The following is a 20,430-nucleotide window of genomic DNA, read 5'->3' on the forward strand; positions in this document are numbered from 1 at the left end:
TTAAAAATTTAAAGTGCTAGGAGCAAGTGTTGTGGCGTAGCAGGTAAAGCCACCACCTGAGCTGCTGGCTGCTTCACTTCCAATGCAGCTCCCGGCTAATGGTCTAGGAAAGCAGCAGATGGCCCAGGTGTTTGGGACCCTGCACCCACATGGGAGACCCGGATGACACTCCTGTCTTCAGCCTGGCTCAGTCCTGGCAATTGAGGAATCTGGGGGGTGAACCAGAGGATGAAAGATCTTTTTGTCTCTCTGACTTACAAATAAATAAATAATCTTTTTTTTAAGTGATACATGTCAATCAAATTTTATGTTGGCAAAGTATCAAAATGGACTACATCAGTTGGACTGATGTAGAATTAGGGGCTGGGAATCAAAATCTCCATTCTCAGGTTAAATGGAGCTTTTAAAGTAGTTGTATTTTGTGGTTCTGGAAAGTAATATTGCAAACTCCTTTGAAGGCTAGGGACACAGTACACAGGATTGGAAAAACAGGGAAGCAGCAGGCGACTGCTACCTTTCGGGAATAGAATGGACTGGAGAGCTGAGTTGGCTCAGCGCTGCACTTATTGACCAAAAGCGAACAGTGCATCCCATGACTGAGGTCGGTCTCAATAGAAATAAAAACTGAATGAGTGTTCTAGTTTCTTTAGACTGAAAGGTATTTTCATTTTGCCCAATGGTAAGGCAGTGTTTTGTTTTTGTTTTTTTGTTTTTTAAAGAATTATTTATTTGAAAGAGAGGTAGAGCCAGAGAGAGAGGTCTTCCATTCTGCTGGTTCACTCCCCAAATGACTGCAACAACCAGAGCTGAGTTGATCCAAAGCTAGGAGCCAGGAACTTCTTCCAGGTCCCCAACGCGGGTGCAGGGCCCAAAGACTTGGGCCATCTTCCACTGCTTTCCCAGACCATAGCAGAGAGCTGGATCGGAAGAGGAGCAGCCGGGACTCAAACAGGCACCCATATGAGATGCCGGTGGGGCTTTAACCCATTTTGCCATAGCGCTGGCCCCAAGGCACTGTAAGTTTACTTTAAGAGCTAGACTGCACTGAAGTGGGGGGGTGACTTCTAATCCCACTCCTTAGCAATGCATACACATTTGCCTTGGAAGCATCAGTCTAGCATCTAGCAAATTCTTGTTCTAGAACATTCCCAAATGAAGTGGCCAAAAGGACATTTCTATGTCACCCTACACAGTAATACAGCTTTCATCTCTTTGATGAGAGAATGTTAGATCTATCCAGTATTCCTAGAACATTCTATAAATGAAGAACAGGGAAGGAATACAGACACAGGCATATAATTTGTACATTTAGACCAACTCCCTGTGGTCCTTATAATCAGATTTTTATAGATGGAAAGAGCTATTGAGAAAATTTGGAGCCTTTGGATTATGTAATTTGTCCAAATAACTCTCAGCGAGTTTATGGCAAAGCTAAGATTCTCCAAGTCTTTAGCATGCCAGTCTGGTTTTTGACCTCCAAACCTGTGGTTCTCATGTTTGCAACTTAAGAATTACCTGGAGCTTTAACAAAATCCCTATGCCCAAGCTCTACTCCAGACTAAATTACAATCTTGGGCTGCAGGGATCAAGGTAACAGTATTTTTAAGAATTTCTAGGGGCCGGCGCCATGGCTCACTTGGTTAATCCTCTGCCTGCGGCACTGGCATCCCATATTGGAGCCGGGTTTTAGTCCCAGTTGCTCCTCTTCCAGTCCAGCTCTCTGCTGTGGCCCGGGAGTGCAGTGGAGGATGGCCCAAGTGCTTGGGCCCTGCACCCGCATGGGAGACCAGAAGGAAGCACCTGGCTCCCGGCTTCAGATTGGCACAGTGCCAGCTGTAGCAGCCATCTGGGGGGGTGAACCAACGGAAAAAGGAAGACCTTTCTCTCCGTCTCTCTCTCTCTCTCACTGTCTATAACTCTACCTGTCAAAAAAAAAAAAAAAAAAAGAATTTCTAATGTGTGGGGCCAACGTTGTGACACAGCAGGTAGAGCTGCCACTTCCGATACCGGCATCCCATATGGGAGTCAGCTCGTGTCCCAGCTGCTTCACTTCCAAATCCAGCTCCCTGCTAATAGCCTGGGAAAGCAGCAGAAGATGGCCCAAAAGTTTGGGCCCCTGAACCCACATATGAGGCCCAGATAAAGCTCCTGGTTCCTGGCTTCCATCTAGCCCAGCACTGGCTGTTACGGCCGTCTGGGGAGTGAACAAGCAGATGGGAGATCGCTGTCTCTCCCCCTCTCTCTGTAATTGACTTTCAAATAAATACACCTTTAAACAAAAAAATGTCTGATGTGAAGCCATAGTTAGGAGCCACTCTCCTAGAACACAGTCCTCACAAAGATAATCAAGGAGGAGATGAAGGCTTCTGAGCACAGGCTGTTAGAATCACCTGGCATCTCTTTGGCAACTACCATGAATTCTAGGCCAAGCTCCTATCTGCTCTCCCGGCCACAGTACAACCACAACTGGACCACACGGTATTACAGAACTACGAACACTTTATTTTACCCGAATTCAAATATTTTTTCAAAAAACTTTTTTTTTCTTTCATGAATGTTACAAATGATGTATCCAAGTCCAACCGAAATGTGGATCCGAAAGGGCGGTGACCAGAGCATCAGGGAATCGCCTCTGAAGCTGCTGCCTGGGCTACCTCGCCACCTCAACAGCTCTGTCCTGTCGTCCAAGGAAAGGCAGCAACACCTGTTCCACTGCCAATGCAACCCTCACCTGGTCTCCAGTCTTCTTGCCAAATCTTAATTTATTTCACAACAGCACATTATCTAATACCTACCCTCATTAGGGTGCAGACTCATAAAAACTTAACTACAAAAGCTTTTAAAATGTTTATTCGTATTAAGTAGGTGGAATGGTGCAAGAGTGCAAAGAAACTTAGGCATCTGGGCCCTTGTTTTCCCACCGTTCACATTAGCTTAGTACAAGATTAAGTGACATTAAGAGAAATGACAAAAAGGAATATAAATATACCCAGGGTGGCCAAATCCTCTAACTGAGTAAAGGATGAACCAAAACTGTTGGCCCCATTCATATTTAAGAGCCTAAACAGATTATGTTCCCTTTAACTTGTTCTAGGCCTGTGAAAAAGGGAAGTGAACAACATTTATATTACAAGACAGCAATCTTTTTTATTGAAACATATTTTGTCTAAACTATGCAAGGAGAGATTAATCTCTTGTTCATAAATTAGGGTAAGTCTAACATCACTATTCCAAACTATTATTATTTACAAAAATGAACCTTTGCTTTGCTTTATCACAGGTTCACAGGACTGTTTTAAACCAACTTCAGTATAGCTTTCAAAATCTCCCTGCTGTCAAGTGCCCAGGAATCCTTAGAAGGTAGGGGGCAGCTTTTGACAGCAACATTCATCATTTACCAGGAATGTAGAACTACAAGTGCATAACAACAAAACAATTAAATCATTCCAAACAATGCCTACTTGCTTTCCAAAAGCATGCTATGCCTAATTCTTCCTTTAGATGCAGACAGGTGGGTGAGGGGATCCCCCCCCAAGACTATAGTGTTGTTCATTAAATTAACCTCTTGAAAAAGTGGGCAAAATGGCTTAGTGTGTAAGTGGATGAACTGCTGTGGGTGACACTAGCAGAAAATAAACTTTAAACCCAGATTAGGAACATGTACCCGAACAACTGATCAGCTCGAATAGATACTTTTCATTAAATCTTAAATCACATGTGCAATTTTTACTTTCCAGTTAAATATAGTGCCAAAATTTTGCAAAACAGAGAATAAGCTTCTTAGAAATTCAAATTAAAATATTAAATAATAAAAATTCCTGGCCTATTATACAGTTTCTGACATACTCCAATTATGCTGGGCGCCAGAAAGCAATTCATGTTAGTTGCTAGGAAAAAGGTAAATTTTGTATACACATAAAAAGACAATATTACGAGTCTGTAGTGTTGCCTGTCAAAAAAGAATACCTAGAATGGAATTTTCAATAAACTTTTGGGATACAGGGCAATCAGAATACAAGAGAAAGCAAAATCCACATAAATTAATTCCTAATTGGAGAAACCAATAAAATGTATACATATATTGATAAATACTGTCTCCATGGGTCACTAATTCCAAGGACTAGTTAGTAGTTAGTTTCTAACTAAATTGTTACAGGACGTTCTGGTATGTGCACTCCTCTTGTGATCAGTTTGTTCTGGCAAGACTCCAACCAGCACTTGCCCTTGAAAACAGTTCAGCAGGAGAAGGCTTTGAGGCAACCACACTTCATTTCCCATACACTACCCAGAAAACAATTATCAAGACTGCAATAATCACAGACAGGACAAGCACCAGGATGCACATCTTCTTGCGAGATTTTTTCTGGGGAAAGAAATATGTGAAGAAGACACTCATGAAACAAAAGTTTTAATATCTAAGACTCCAAGAGTGCTTCATAAATCTGCCTCCTTGTAATACAAAATTAACTCTATGCATGCACAAATAGGCAGAGAACATTCACAAAATCTCAACAGTCATCAGCACTAGCACTAGGCAGCAGTGTAAGTTTTAATTCTAGGTCCTTAAATACAGTTTTGCAAAGGAGACATACCTATTATGATAGAAATTATTTATAAAAATAATGCTATTGGGGCTGGAGCTGTGGCGTAGCGGATAAAGGTGCTGCCTGCAGTGCCAGCATCCCATATGGGCGCTGGTTCAAGTCCCGGCTGCTCCACTTCCAATCCAGCTCCCTGCAAATGCACCTGGAAAACCAGCAGAAATGGCCCAAATGTTTAGGCCCCTGCACCCACGTGGGAGACCTGGAAGAAACTCATGGCTCCTGGCTTCAGATCAGCCCAGCTCCGGCCATTATGGCCATTTAGGGAGTGAACCAGCGGACAGAAGACTCATTCATTCATTCTCTCTCTCTTTCTGCCTCTGCCTCTCTGTAACTCTACATTTCAAATAAATAAATCTTTAAAGGGGGAGGGGACAATGTTGTGGCATAGCAGGTAAAGCTGCCACCTGCTGACACTGGCATCCCATATGGGTGCTGGTTTGAGTCCCCACTGATCCACTTCCAATCCAGCCCCCTGCTAATTTGCCTGGGAAGGCAGCAGAAGATGGCCCAAGTACTTGGACCCCTGCACCCACATTGGGAGACTTGTAAGAGGCTTCTGGCTTTTGGCTTCAGTTTCAGCCATTTGGAGAGTGAACAAATGGATGAAGAGTTCTCTCTCTGTGTCTCTCCCTGACACTCTGTAACTCTGCCTTTCAAACAGATAAATCTTGAAAAAATAATAATATTTGTCATATGTATTTTAGTAAGTTTATACCTATTATAAAATTTAATATGCATTGGGAAAAAAAAGGCAAGCAGAAAAATAATCACCCATAGATCAAACTGTTGATGTTTTGATTGTAACTCCTGATCTTTTATCTATGCATACTGTCATTTGCATACATACTGTATGATGTTTGATTTTTTCTCACTTAATGTTTTATATAAGCATCTTTGTTAATACAATTTTTTCATAAATATAACTAAATCCTCACATCATATAATACCAAGTGGATGTATATAAAATTATTCCTTACCATTAGACACTAAAGACATCATGTAGTTTATAAAGGTAAAATTATTATTGAACACAATTTCTTTAAGAACAGGTAGTCTAAGAACATGGAAAATGACTAAAACACGACTTCCAAAAAGCCATGAAAACCAAACTGAGAGGAAAGGAGAAGGACCTCACGTTCACGGTATTTTCACACTGAGATAGAGACCCAGATAAATCATAAAACCAGTTTCAACTAGTAAGTAGAACTTTACTTTGCAGGAACAGTTCCAGTATGACTAAGCTCTACTTATTCAGATATAAATAACAGTTGAAGTGGTCTGTGTCCATCTTCTGTGCCAACAGTCAACATAAATCCTGTGAAACCCTGCTTTAACTGTACTTCTTCCTATCCTAATGGAAGCACATCTCAGCTGATTAGGATGTAAGATTAGCCTTACACCATTTATATTCTAGGTTTCATGCTAGCTTATGGGGTTATTAGTTTTGCAGCTCTGAGGTTTCTGTATATGTTTATTCATGGTCTGATGACATTTTGTAGATCTCCCTGCAAAGGAAATACTTGGGACTGGACCTGCAAGTATGACTGCTTGTCTCCAGCTTCAGCCTAAGCAAAAAGCTGGGCTGTGCTCAGAGTCAGTGCACTGTGGTGGCCCATGAAGTCTGCAGTACAGTGACTTTCTTTGGTTCTTGCTTTTACCTGATAGTAAGCAGCTCGCTGTAACTGATCAGTTGCTCTTTCAACGTGCACCTCTGAACTTTCCACATTGGCTTCTATGCTGTCTGCAAAGAGAAGGATGATGCATATTTTAGCACACCCAGATGTGTCAAGGCTAAAAACTGAACCTACTTCTGATGTTATGGGTTCCTGTTTCATTACTATCCCAGTTAAGAAATCAGAAGTTACTACCTGGATAAGAATATAGCCCTATTCTTAGAAATAAACACTGAAGTATTTAGGGACAAGGGACTCATCCATAAATGCTTCAGGAAAAATTATGTATATATGAATACATTCTCTCTGTCTCTGTCTTGCTCTCACTTGTACGTGCATATGCCCGTGTGCACGCAAACACACACACACACACAGAGTACATCAAAAAGCAAATGACGGCCGGCGCCGCGGCTCACTAGGCTGATCCTCCGCCTTGCGGCGCTGGCACACCGGGTTCTAGTTCCGGTCAGGGCACCGGATTCTGTCCCGGTTGCCCCTCTTCCAGGCCAGCTCTCTGCTGTGGCCAGGGAGTGCAGTGGAGGATGGCCCAAGTGCTTGGGCCCTGCACCCCATGGGAGACCAGGAGAAGCACCTGGCTCCTGCCTTCGGATCAGCACGGTGCGCTGGCCGCAGCGCACCACCCGCGGCGGCCATTGGAGGGTGAACCAACGGCAAAAGGAAGACCTTTCTCTCTGTCTCTCTCTCTCACTGTCCACTCTGCCTGTCAAAAAAAAAAAAGCAAATGACATAGAATGTTAACAAAAAGTAAACCTAAGTAAAGGTTAAAAGGAGTTCCTTGCAGTATTTTTATTTTTACAGCTTTTTATGAACTTGAAATTATTTCCATATAAAAAGCTTAAAAAAGAGTAATTGTGCAAGTTTCTGGAGATAAAAGTTGGGAAGCTAGTAGCTATTAAATAGAGATTTACCAAGAGGCTTTGGCAAGTAAATGAGGTTTCATGGAAACCTCACTTTAACTTCTACATTGATAACATAAGAAAACTGCTAGCACAATGAATTTTAAAAATCTTTATGGGGCTGGCACAGTGGCGTAGTGGGTTAGGCTACTGCCTGCAGTGCTGGCATCCCATATGGGTACCGGTTCAAGTCCCGGCTGCTTCACTTCCAATCCAGCTCTCTGTTGTGGCCTGGGAAAGCAGTAGAAGATGGCCCAAGTCCTTGGGCCCCTGCACCTGTGTGGGAGACCCAGAGGAAGCTCCTGGCTCCTCATCAGTGCAGCAGTGAATGGAAGACCTGTCTCTCCCTCTGCCTCTCCTCTGTGTAACTCTGACTTTCAAATAAATAAATAAATCTTTAAAAAAAAAAAAAAAATTTAAGGCCAGTGCCATGGCTCACTTGGCTAATCCTCCGCCTGTGGCACCAGTACCCCAGGTTCTAGTCCTGGTTGGGGCGCCGGGTACTAGTTCCAGTTGCTCCTCTCCCAGTCCAGCTCTCTGCTGTGGCCTGGAAGGGCACAAGTGCTTGGGTCCCTGTATCCGCATGGGAGACCGGGAGGAAGCAGCAGACTCCTGGCTTCAGATCGGCGCAGCGCTGGCCATGGCGGCCATTTGGGGAGTGAACCAACGGAAGAAAGACCTTTCTCTCTGTGTCTCTCTCACTGTCTATAACTCTCTCTGTCTCTCTCTCTCACTGTCTAACTCTACTTGTCAAAAATAAATAAATAAATAGATGAAAAATCTTTAAATAACTTTTCTAAACTTTAATTCTATAGCTGACATGTCTTACTTGTTGCACCAAACACTATCAACTCACCTCAAGGTTAAAAGTGCCAATAATACATACCAATCAGGTCACCCTGGTCATGGATCATCATGGCCAAATCTTTAAATATCTGATTGACATCCAAAATATCTGCCTAAGAAAGACAAAAAAACTATTAACTACCATTAAGCAACACGTTAGCAGATTTATTTCTTCTACTTACCTAAAGTTTTGGCTGTTAACATAATACATGTGTTTTCTTTTTTGTTTTATTGCTTTTTAATTTGAAAGGCAGAGGGAGAGAGAGAGAAAGAGAGAGAGAGAGATTGATTGAGATTGATTTTCCATCTGCTGGTTCAGTGCCCAAATACCCACAACAGCCAGGCTGGGCCAGACTGAAGCCATGAGCCAGGAATGCCATCTAGGTCTCCCAGGTGGGTGGCAGGAATCCAGGCACTCAAGGCATCTCTGCTGCTTCCCAGGGTATGCATTAGCAGAAGCTGGATCAAAATGGAAGTAGAACTTGATTCCAGGTACTCTGACATGGGATGAGCCCAGTAGCTCTTCACATAGTTCTACAGCCAGTCCAAGGGGCAGAGGGGCTTCCTGCTTGTGGCTATCTCCTCCTTGCATTCCCTACGTAGCATGATCCTCTGTAAACAGAGGTACGAAGTCCCAGTATGTTGTCGCTGGGAGGCACTCACAGGCATTCCAAGCTGGGCTTAACCTAACCATGCCATAATACCCACTCCTCTGTGTTTTTAATCTATAAATGATGCTTTTTCCACAAATAGAAAATGATCTATCACTACCCACCTAATATTGTAAAAAAAGAAGGCAACACGAACTGAACATGCTACCTGGGAAGCAGCAAGATCACCCAGCCCAAACAGCCTAGAGGAGAAGCTGACATGCTGGTACGGACAAATTCTGCATGCACTAGCCCTAAATTGAGCCTAAACTGGGCCTTACAACAAAGCCTATGAGTGCCTCCCAGCAACAACGTACTGGGACTTTGCACCAGGGAGCTTAGACAGCTTACAGAGGACCATGTTGCCTGGGACTGCAAGGAGGAGATACCCCCACAGGTAGTCTCTCTGCCCCCTGGACTGACTGTAGAACCCTGTGAGGAGCTACTGAACTCTACATTGTCACTTGGACATTTCCTATAAATAGTTCTCAACTGATTGACTAAGAGACGCTCAGTTTGCGGATGGCAGTTCCAGGGTGAATGGCAAACACCCTTTTTGGAAGGCTGCTACTCTGACAGAGGAAGGTAACAAAGCTACCTTTTTATGGATGTTAGCAGTTTATTGACCGAATATTTGTAAATTGTCTGTTTGGGCAGGTAAAATTATGTAACGCAGTGTTTGAAACAGGAGAAAAATAGAAGGTTAAGCCTCTACCTGCAATGCCATATCCCATTTGAGTGCGGTTTCGAGTCCCAACTGCTCCACTTCCAATCCAGCTCCCTGCTAATGCACCTGAGAAAGCAGTGGAAGATAGCCCAAGTACTGGGCCCCTATACCCACATGGGAGACCCAGAAGTAGCTCCTGGCTCCTGGCTTTGGCCTGGCCCAGCCCTGGCTGTTATGGCCATTTGGGCAGTGAACCAGTGGATGGAAGATAATTTGCTCTCTCTCTTTCCTTCTCTCTGTATCTCTGCCTTTCAAACATAAAAATAAATCTTAACCAAAAAAAAAAAGGGGGGGGGGGTTTGCCCAGATAGGGCATGGCACTACAGAATTTTGAGATGTGCATTTGAGTAGCACATACTGATGTCCATCAGAAGAACTCCTAGGTTCAAAGGGTAACCAGACCAGCTCTCTGCTGTGGCCCAGGAAGGCAGTGGAGGATGGCCCAGGTGCTTGAGCCCTGCACCCGCATGGGAGATCAGGAGGAAGCACCTGGCTCCTGGCTTCGGATCGGCGTAGCTCCGGACGTGGCAGCCATTTAGGGGGTGAACCAGCAGAAGGAAGACCAAAACCTTTCTTTCTGTCTCTCTCTCTGTGTCTAACTCTATCTGTCAAAAACAAAAAACAAAGGGTGACTGGAATCATAACTAGCATCTCAAACCTGTGCTAAGATTCTTTTATAGTTGGGGCAGTCTGCAAGTTGCTGTGGATACGTATGGCTAAGTGGCATGGGAGTGTGTATGCAATAAGTACAGATAAATAAGAAAGGGATTACATAGGAAATGGCTAACAAATAGTGTATAGAAGGGTGTGCAGAAGACCTTGTGAAAGAGGTAGCATGTGAGTGCCTTTTTTAAAGAAGTTATTTGCTATATATATAGCCAAACTTGAATTTTTTTTTTTTTTTTTTTTTTTTTGACAGGCAGAGTGGACAGTGAGAGAGAGAGACAGAGAGAAAGGTCTTCCTTTGCCGTTGGTTCACCCTCCAATGGCCGCCGCGGCCGGCGCGCTACGGCCGGCGCACCGCGCTGATCCGATGGCAGGAGCCAGGAGCCAGGTGCTTTTCCTGGTCTCCCATGGGGTGCAGGGCCCAAGCACCTGGGCCATCCTCCACTGCACTCCCTGGCCACAGCAGAGGGCTGGCCTGGAAGAGGGGCAACCGGGACAGAATCCGGCGCCCCGACCGGGACTAGAACCCGGTGTGCCGGCGCCGCTAGGCGGAGGATTAGCCTAGTGAGCCGCGGCGCCGGCCCAAACTTGAATTTTTTTTTAAGATTTATTTATTTATTTGAAAGATAGAGTTACAGAGAGAGACAGTGAGAGATCTCCCATCCACTGATTCACTCACGAAATGGCCACTATGGGCAGAGCTCAGCCAGGATGAAGCCAGGAGCTAGGAGTTTCTTCTGGGTCTCCCATATGGGTGTAGGAGCCTAAGCCCTCAGGCCATCTTTCACTGCTTTCCCAGGTGCATTAGCAGGGATCTAGATCCGAAGTGGAGTAGCTGGGACCTGCCTATATGGCATGCCAACACCTTAGGTGGTGGTGTAACCCGATATGCCACATGCCAGCCCCCCTTAGTGCCTTAAAGCAAAAGAGAAGCCACATAAACAGAAAAGAAACTGAGTTAAAGAGCAAAAAAGGGCCGGTGCTGTGGCGTAGTGGGTAAAGCTGCTGCCTGCAGTGCCAACATTCCATATGGGCACTGGTTCCAGCCCCGGCTGCTCCACTTCTGATCTAGCTCTCTGCTACGGCCTGAGAAAGCAGTAGAGGATGGCCCAAGTCTTTGGGCCCCTGCACCCACGTGGGAGTCGTGGAGGAAGCTCCTGGCTCCTGGCTTCAGATCGGCACAGCTCCAGCCACTGCGGCCAATTGGGGAGTGAACCATCAGATGAAAGACCTCTCTCTCTCTCTCTCTCTCTGGCTCTCCTCTCGCTGTATAACTCTTTCAAGTAAGTAAATAAATAAATATTTAAAAAAAGAGAGAGAGAAAAAAAAAAAAGTATGTCATAAGATTTAATTGTCGGGGCCAGTGCTGTGGCCTAGTAGGCTAAGCTTCCATCTGCGGTGCCAGCATCCCATATGGGCGCTGGTTCGAGTCCCGGCTGCTCCATTTATGATCCAGCTCTCTACTATGGCCTGGAAAAGCAGTAGAAGATGGCCAAAGTGCTTGGGCCCCTGTACTCCAGTGGGAGACCCAGAAGAAGCTCTTGGCTTCTGCCTTCAAATGAGCCCAGCTTCAGCCATTGCAGCCATTTGGAGAGCAAACCAGCAGATGGAACATCTTTTTCTGTCTCTCCCTCTTGCTCTCCTTAAATACATAAATAAATCTTTAAAATTGTTGTTGCTGGGAGGCACTCATAGGCTTTGTCGTAAGGCCCAGTTTAGGCTCAATTTAGGGCTAGTGCATGCAGAATTTGTCCGTACCAGCATGTCAGCTTCTCCTCTAGGCTGTTTGGGCTTGGGTGATCTTGCTGCTTCCCAGGTAGCATGTTCAGTTCATATTGCCTTCTTTTTTTACAATATTGTCTATTTTATCATTTACTACCATAAAATACATGCACATAAGTGGATTTGTGCAGTCCCAGTGAGCAGTAAAATATTTGTTTCCCTTGCTCTGTTCTTCTTGTGTCTTTCTCAAGGAGACCACGTGACTGAGGAAACAATTCGGGTACTCCTGAGCACCAAGGCCTATATCCTGACAATGGTTTAAACTCACCATTGTTAACACTGAAACAGACAATATACAAAACTCATACACGCCTCATTTCATATTTTTCATAGTAACTGGGAAAAAATTCAAGTGTACTAAATCCAGATAGCTGCAGACGGTCAAACAGGAAACACAACTTGGCTCTTACCTCCAGCTGCCGAATTGCTGTCTCCCTCTCTTTAATAAGCTCCAGGTCCTGCTCGGTGATGGCCGCCTCGTCCTCTTGGCTCTGCATCTGGTTCCACTCCTCATGGCTACAGGGAGACAGATACACTGAGTCCTCTGCTCAAGCTGTGACAACACCTATCTACAATACTGCCATTGCCAGCAAAGCCTCTCCAGACTCATTTCCAGGGTTACAACTCCTCTGATATCAACACGAAGTCCTGGAGGGCCACACTCTTCATATCAAGAGGCAAAGAGCTGGTAATAGGCTCCAAGGAAACAGAGTGTCAGCTTCCATAGGCAAAGCTGAGATGAAGTGGAATTACGAGGGTTGGGATTCCTGGCTGGTTCCATTGAAGGGTATACTCTAAAGTCTTGCTAGGATTTGCCAGACAAGGAAAGCAATGTGAACTCACTGAAGGCATGCTTCCTATTATAGTAGGCCCAAAACACCTTGAAATCCACTGTTGTGCATTTTCCCAACATATGGATGAACCATCCTTCTTGGCCACAGTATTACAGAACAGCCTCCATGTGCTGGAGATGCGAAGTTGATAAGAGAGTCCCCCAGACCTCCGTGGAACTCGAGAACATCATGTAGGGTGATGGATAGAGATCTATGATAAAATTCAGCATATTAAGTTCTAAACTAATGTCACAAATATGTCTAAGGGATTAGCTTAGGGAAGTTAAGAAAAGATAACTCCTTCAGATACAAATTGTCTGCTTTTCCTCTTAATATTCCTAGAAGATGAGCTGTGCTAATTTAGAGGTGAGTAAGCAGATACCCAAGAACTCCGAGGAATGCAACTCTGAATTAGAGGTAAAATGATCCGTAGACGTGTGGGTTCATACCTATTCCTAATGAGTCAAGGTCTCTCCCAAACACACAGACATCAAGGGTTTCTTGGAATTTTTTATTCACCTTGACATTATTCCTGTCATAATTCAAATATCTTACAAGAACCTATGGTTTGACCTTTTATTATGTGGATTATCAATTACCCACCACAGATCTCTTTTATTTTGTCCTCCTTTTTTACTCATTTCCCTTTTTTTGTTTGTTTGTTTTTATTTTTATTTTTTGACAGGCAGAGTGGACAGTGAGAGAGAGACAGAGAGAAAGGTCTTCCTTTGCCGTTGGTTCACCCTCCAATGGCCGCCGCGGCTGGCGTGCTGTGGCCGGCGCACCACACTGATCCAATGGCAGGAGCCAGGTCTCCCATGGGGTGCAGGGCCCAAGCACTTGGGCCATCCTCCACTGCACTCCCTGGCCACAGCAGAGAGCTGGCCTGGAAGAGGGGCAACCGGGACAGAATCCAGCGCCCCGACTGGGACTAGAACCTGGTGCCGGCGCCGCAAGGCGGAGGATTAGCCTAGTGAGCCGCGGCACCGGCCTCATTTCCCTTTTAAGATTTATTTGTTTGTTTGTTTGAAAGGTAGAGTGACAGATCTTCCATCCATTGGTTCACTCCTCAGATGGCTGCAATACCCAGGTTTGGGCCAGGCAGAAGCCAGGAGCCAAGAACTCCATCCTGGTCTCCACATTGGTGGGAGGGACCTAAGTACTTGGGCCATCCTCTGTGGTGGAATGAGAAAGTGAGAAGGTCATGTCAAGATGGCCACTGACATATGTGGTGGAATGAGAAGGTGAAAAGGTCATACCAAGATGGCCACTGACAACAGAAACTGACTGACAACAGGTCGTGATTGGATGGCTTCGGAAACCACATGACAACAGTGCCTGACTGGCAACAGGCTGTGACTGGATGGCTTTGGAAACTGCCTGGCAACAGGCTGTGATTGGTTAGGGCATAGACTGCCCCTTGACGGGATTGGCTGCCTTGGCTATATAAGCAGCTGTAGCAACTGAAATAAACGAGTCTGTGGGCTGCTTGCCTCAGGCCTGCTTTCACCTGACTCCCGGGGTCTGTGTGGTGACTCCACGCCTCTTGCCCCCACCACACTCTTCCTCTCAGAAATGAATCCACCTCAACAATCCTCCACTGCCTTCCCAGCACATTAACCAGAAGCTGGATCAGAAGCAGAGCAGCCAGGATTGGAACTGGCACACTGATATGAAATGCAGGTGTCACAAGCAGTGGCTTAACACACTGTGTCACAATGCTGGCCCTACTCATTGATTATTTTTCAAGTCAAAAAATAAGTATAGAGATATATTGGCCAGCACTGTGGTGTAGCGGGTAAAGTTGCCACCCGCAGCACCAGCATCCCATATGGCCGCTGGTTTGAGACCTGGCTGCCCCACTTCTGATCCAGCTCCCTGCTGATGCACTTGAGAAGGCAGCATAAAATGGCCCAAGTCCTTGGGCCCCTGAATCCACATGGAAGACCGGGATGGAGCTCCTGGCTCCTGGCTTCGGCATGGCCCAGCCCTTGCAGCCATTTTGGGAGTGAACCAGCAGATGGAAGACTTCTCTCTCTCTCCCTATAACTCTTTCAGTTAAATAGGTAAATTTTTTTTAAAAAAAGATTTATTTATTTATTTGAAAGTCAGAGTCACACAAAGAGAGAAGGGGAGGCAGAGAGAGAGACGTCTTCTATCCGCTGGTTCACTCCCCAGTTGGCAGCAATAGCCAGAGCTGTGCTGATCTGAAGCCAGCAGTCAGGAGCCAGGAGCTTTCTGGGTCTTCCCATATGGGTGCAGGGGCCCAAGGACTTGGGCCATCTTGTACTCATTTCCCAGGCCATAGCAGAGAGTTGGATTGGAAGTGAAGCAGCCGGGACTGGAACCAGTACCCATATGGGATTCCAGCACTGCAGGCAGCAGCTTTACCCGCTTTGCCACAGCGCCGGCCCCAGCAGATAAATCTTTAAAAAAAATTATAAAGATATAGGCTCCCATCACAATTATCCAGCAGGTTGTATCAATAATTATTTTACCTGTCAAACGAGACAAGCTGCTCCTCTCTTTGCCTCTCTTCCGCCTAGAAAACAGATGGCATTAATTGACATTATTCAGAAATATGTCACAGACACCAAAAACAAGGGTTTCTTTAGCTACAGTGTGACATAGCCCTTGGCTCCAACAGCATCTGTATGATGACACAGGACTCTGGCAATCTGTCTTAACTAAGAAAAAGGTTAAAAGCAATTTTGCCTTCCACTTTGGACCTAGACCAGAAACCACACTAAATAGTATGAAGAACATGGACAAGCGCAACAACAACCCTTTTTAAAAATGGGAGGAAAGGGGGAAGGCAGGTAAGGAAAGGGTTTAAATCTTTCAAGAAAACAAATTTTAAGAAAATGTAAATATTTTCTTCATAAATATAGCATATTAGGTATTATAGTGGCAAACTCACTCCAAAAATCAGATTAATACACATATTATTCTGTAATTTAAAAACAAACTAAGAAATGTTAAAGATAAATCAATTTCCATTTTATCTTCCTATAATGGCAATATAGGACAATCCAAAATGAAAGAAATCCAAAAATGTTACCCACCCAGAACAACACTATGGGGTTGTTTGATTTTGCCCTTCCTCCCCAGATCAAGAAACAGTGAAAATGTCCTAGAAACCCACTTAAGTGCTCTCTCCAATTATATCCCCTCTCCCCCATCAGTAAAATGATCCTGACTTTGTGACTGAGAAAATCATTTCCTTGCATTTTCAAAACAGTAACATATATCTCTGTTCCATATAATTTTGCCTGTGTCTGAACTTCACCTAAGTGGAGCTCTGCTGTTTGCTTTCTTTCACGCTTCATTTGCATCACTCCAGAGGCTGCCAGTCGCATGCCTGATGCTGAATGCAGCCACGGTTCATTCATTTTCTTTCCTCTATGATAACTTGGTGCAGGAGTGTCACAGAGTGTTGATCCCTTCTACTGTTGATTGACATCTGCATGCTTCCAATTTTGAACTACTACAAATCATGCTGCTATGAACATTACTGTACACTCTGGTACACCTTGTTAGGTTTCCCTAGGGTGGAAGTGCTAGGTCATAAGGCACGCACGTATTCTATAGATATAGTTAAAATAGTGCCCAGAGGGTTGTTCCAATTTACACCATTACTGGCCAGATAGGAAGGTTCCTGGTGTATCATATCCACAACTACCCTCACTGTATCTCAGGCTCACTGTGGTTTCCATCTGAAATTCTACGATTACTAAGGAAGCTGAGTACCTTTTCATTTACTTGAGCTTTATTTAAAATGATACGCATGTGTTTATTTGCCGTGTTCCTGCAGGTTGACATTTGTACTCATGGAGCGAGTGGATAAAATGGCTCAGGGCCGTGGCATCAGACTACACTGGCATTACTCATCACCATATTCTCACAGGAAAAAAAAAGTCAACTTGTCCTTAATGAAGCCTTATATATAAACAATTAATCTTGACCTCTCAAAACACATCTTTTTAATAGTCTGTATGATGAAATGGGAAGTACATATGAAGTACTTCAGCTTCATACAGAAATACATTTACTTCCAAGAAAAGCACTTGAGTAATTGAGTTGCAGGCTGAACTACAGCCACTTATTTTAGGGAACACCATTTTTACTTATGTAATATAGTTTAATTAAAAACTTGGCAAAAATGTTTATAAAACTTTTGTATGCTTTTTGATATATACATATAAACATTTCAGATGGCAAATACTTGAAAATCAACAATGTGAGCCTCCCACTTCTAAGAACACAACAGAGTGGTGGCAAGTAAAAACAAACACAGAAAAAAACAGATTTTTGGAAAACCCGTATCTACCACTATGAAGCATTTCCCAGTACTTAAAGTTTTCTGCTGAAACTCACAGTCACGAGTTTTTCCATTTAATTTGTATATAAAATGTGTCAACATCTAGAAGACTTGCATATCTTGGAACCAATGTTTTCTGAATGATAAATATATGATGTTTTAAAAATCATACAATGATAAAAATTCCGAAGTGTAAGATAAAACAATGTAACTGGCTGTTGTCAAGTTCTGGTACGGCATCAGAAGGGTAAGCGCGACGCCCTCGGGGAGCCCACTCACAGACAGCCGCGATCCAGCTCTTGCTCTGGCAATGCTCTCCTTCTCCTTTTCCGATACCCTTCTCTGCACAGCCTGGAAACTGTTTAAGGCTGCAGAGAAGTCATTCATGAGGCGTTCCTTCTGAAGTTTCTGCTGGCGCTAGGAAATGAAGCAAGAACGAGAAATTTCCTATTAACCTAGAATCATCTGTTTTAGTTCCCATTCAAAGCAACAGAGATTTTCAACTAGAAAAATCAAGAAGTGGACTCATCTTTTTCCCGCCCCCTAAAGATGTTTTTATTTATTTGAAAGGCAGATTACAGACAGAGAGAGGAAGAGCGACAGAGACATAGATCTTCCATCCACTGGTTTACTCCCCAAATGGTCACAACAGCCAAGGCTGGGCCGGGCTGCAGCCAGGAGTGAGGAACTCCATCCAGGTCTGCCACATACACAGCAAGAACCCAAACATTTGGGCCATCACAGGCACATTAGCAGGAAACCAGATCAGAAGCAGAGCTGGGACCCAAACTGGCACTCTGATATGGAATATAGGTGTCCCAAGGGATGGCTTAACCTATTAAGCTACAATGCCTGCACAATACAGACTACATTACTAAGCTGGCTGCTTCTGTTTCTCAAAAAACACACATAGGGGGCTGACGCCGTGGCTCACTTGGCTAATCCTCCGCCTGTGGTGCCAGCATCCCATATGGTGTCGGGTTCTAGTCCTGGTTGCTCCTCTTCCAGTCCAGCTCTGCTGTGGCCGGGAAGGCAGTGGAGGATGGCCCAAGTGCTTGGGCCCTGTACCCGCGTGGGAGACCAGGAGGAAGCACCTGGCTCCTGATCGGCGCAGAGCCGGTCATGGCAGTCATTTGGGGGGTGAACCAACAGAAGGAAGACTTCTCTCTCTGTCTCTACCTCTCACTAACTCTATCTGTCAAATTAAAAAAAAAAATTATTAAAAAAACACACACACACACACACACACATAGGGCACTCACCCTGTGCCAAAAAACAGAAGTAAAAGCTCACCCCGACTTCAAATACTTTAACACCTATTTTTAGATAAAGGATGTAGACAGGCAAGTCAAGTCATTATTAGTAATTGCTATATCCAGTAAATGCCACAGGAGTTTAGAGGCAAGAATCAGTAAGAAATTAAGTGGCCAAAAAAGGCCTCAAGAGGAGGTGGACATTGATGGAAAAAGGGCATGAAAAGCTCAAGGAAGGGGTAAGCTTGTGGAAGCATGAGAAGACAGTGAGCAAAGGCACAGCGGCAGAAATCTAGAGGTTTTTACAGGGACACAGTGTAGCTAGAACCAAAGGTTTATTCATGAGTGGCTAAAAGATATACTGGAAAAGCAGGGAAGGGGCTGATTTTAAAGGCAATGAAGATTTCTAAGGGAGCTTGATGGGTACAAAATGGTAACTTAGGGGCCAGTGTTGTGGCATACTGGGTAGGACCACTGCTTGCAATGCTGGTATCCCAAATGGGCATTGGTTTGTGTCCCGGCTGCTCCACTTCCAATCCAGCTCCCTGCTAAGGGCCGGGGAAAAGCAGTGGAAAGTGGCCCAAGTGCTCAGACCCCTGCTATCATCATAGGAAGCCTGGAGGAAGCTTCTGGCTTCAGCCTGGCCCCAGTGCTGGCCATGCGGCCATTTGGGGATTGGGCCAGCAGATGGAGGATTTCCCTGTCTCTCCCTCTCTCTCTGTAACTCTGCCTTTCAAATAAAATAAATAAATAAAATTTTTATTTGAAAGGCAGAGTTACAGGGGCCAGCGCCGTGGTGCACTAGGTTAATCCTCTGCCTGTGGTGCCAGCATCCAATATGGCGCCAGGTTCTAGTCCCAGTTGCTCCTCTTCCAGTCCAGCTCTCTGCTGTGGCCTGGAAAGGCAGTGGAGGATGGCCCAAGTGCTTGGGCCCTGCACCCACATGGGAGACCAGGAGGAGGCACCTGGCTCCTAGCTTCGGATAGGTGTAGTTCCAGCCGTTGCGGCCATTGGGGAGTGAACCAACAAAAGGAAGACCTTTCTGTCTCTCTGTCTGTAATTCTACCTGTCAAATAAATAAATAAAAGTCTAAAAAAATAAAAATGAAATGAGTTTAAGAAACATTATGACTTAGCCACTGTGGTAGGAGAAGAGGGATAAAGTCAAGAACAACTCAAATTTCAAACCAAAAAGAATGATAATACTGAAAGCAAGTTTGGGTGATGAACTTTTTTTCCTTTTTCTAGGATTTTTAACTTTAAATAAACAATATTATATGGGGCCGGTGCTGTGGCGTAGCGGATAAAGCTGCCACCTGCAGTGCTGACATCCCATATGGGCACTGGTTTGAGACCCAGCTGTGCCACTTCTGATCCTGCTCTCTGCTATGGCCTGGGAAAGCTGTGGAGGATGGCCCAAGTCCTTGAGCCCCTGCACCCACGTGGGAGACATGGAAGAAGCTCGTGGCTCCTGGCTTCAGATGGGTGCAATTCCAGCCACTGCGGCCAACTCGGGAGTGAACCACTGAATGGAAAATCTCTCTCTTCTTGCCTCTCTTTCTCTCTGTATAACTCTTTCAAATAAATAAATAAATCTTTAAAAAATAATAAACATTATAACAATAAGGAGGAGGGAGACATCATTTCCCAAGCTCTCCATCCCAAAATTATCTTTTAAATATTTTATTATAAATATTTTCCATTATGATCTTTGATGTTATCTATATTCATCAAGTTGATCAGGTAAATTTTTTTTAAGATTTATTTGAAAGTCAGAGTTACACAGAGAGAGGAGGAAAGGCAGAGAAAGAGAGAGAGAGAGAGAGAGAGAGAGAGAGAGAGAAAGAGAGAGAGGTCTTCCATCCGCTGGTTCACTCCCCAGTTGGCCACAATGGCCAGAGCTGCGCTTATCTGAAGCCAGGAGCCAGGAACTTCTTCCAGGTCTCCCATGTGGGTACAGGGGCCTAAGGACTTGGGCCATCTTCCCCTGCTTTAACAGGCCATAGCAGAGAACTGGATTGGAAGTGGAGCACCCGGGTCTTGAATCAGCACCCATGTGGGGATGCTAGCACTGTAAGTAGCAGCTTTACCTGCTATGCCACAGCACCAGCCCTGATTAAGTAAATTTTATGTAAACATTTCTTTTAGACACTTTCCAG

The 20,430-nt window shown here is 44.6% G+C and overlaps 1 protein-coding gene across 2 annotated transcripts in view; it reads right to left on the reverse strand.

Annotated features, from left to right (window-relative positions):
• Positions 1-2,481: 2,481 nt before the first annotated feature.
• The window catches only part of STX12 (syntaxin 12), a 37,689-nt gene continuing 19,740 nt past the window's right edge, over positions 2,482-20,430 (reverse strand). The window contains exons 4-9 of one of the 2 annotated variants that reach the window (XM_002716116.6): positions 17,299-17,436; positions 15,197-15,240; positions 12,276-12,381; positions 8,081-8,153; positions 6,263-6,345; positions 2,482-4,363 (exon numbers count right to left, since the gene is read on the reverse strand). In XM_002716116.6, the coding sequence (XP_002716162.1) occupies positions 4,268-4,363; positions 6,263-6,345; positions 8,081-8,153; positions 12,276-12,381; positions 15,197-15,240; positions 17,299-17,436 (540 nt within the window). In that variant the 3' untranslated portion in view covers positions 2,482-4,267. Of the gene's footprint in view, positions 4,364-4,392; positions 4,747-6,262; positions 6,346-8,080; positions 8,154-12,275; positions 12,382-15,196; positions 15,241-17,298; positions 17,437-20,430 lie in introns of those variants that run through there. The other variant, XM_051856792.3, reaches the window with a different exon arrangement.

This window comes from Oryctolagus cuniculus, chromosome 7 (genome assembly GCF_051225735.1).
Source record: "Oryctolagus cuniculus isolate XC-2025 breed Fujian yellow rabbit chromosome 7, ASM5122573v1, whole genome shotgun sequence".
Classification (NCBI taxonomy): Eukaryota; Metazoa; Chordata; class Mammalia; order Lagomorpha; family Leporidae; genus Oryctolagus; species Oryctolagus cuniculus.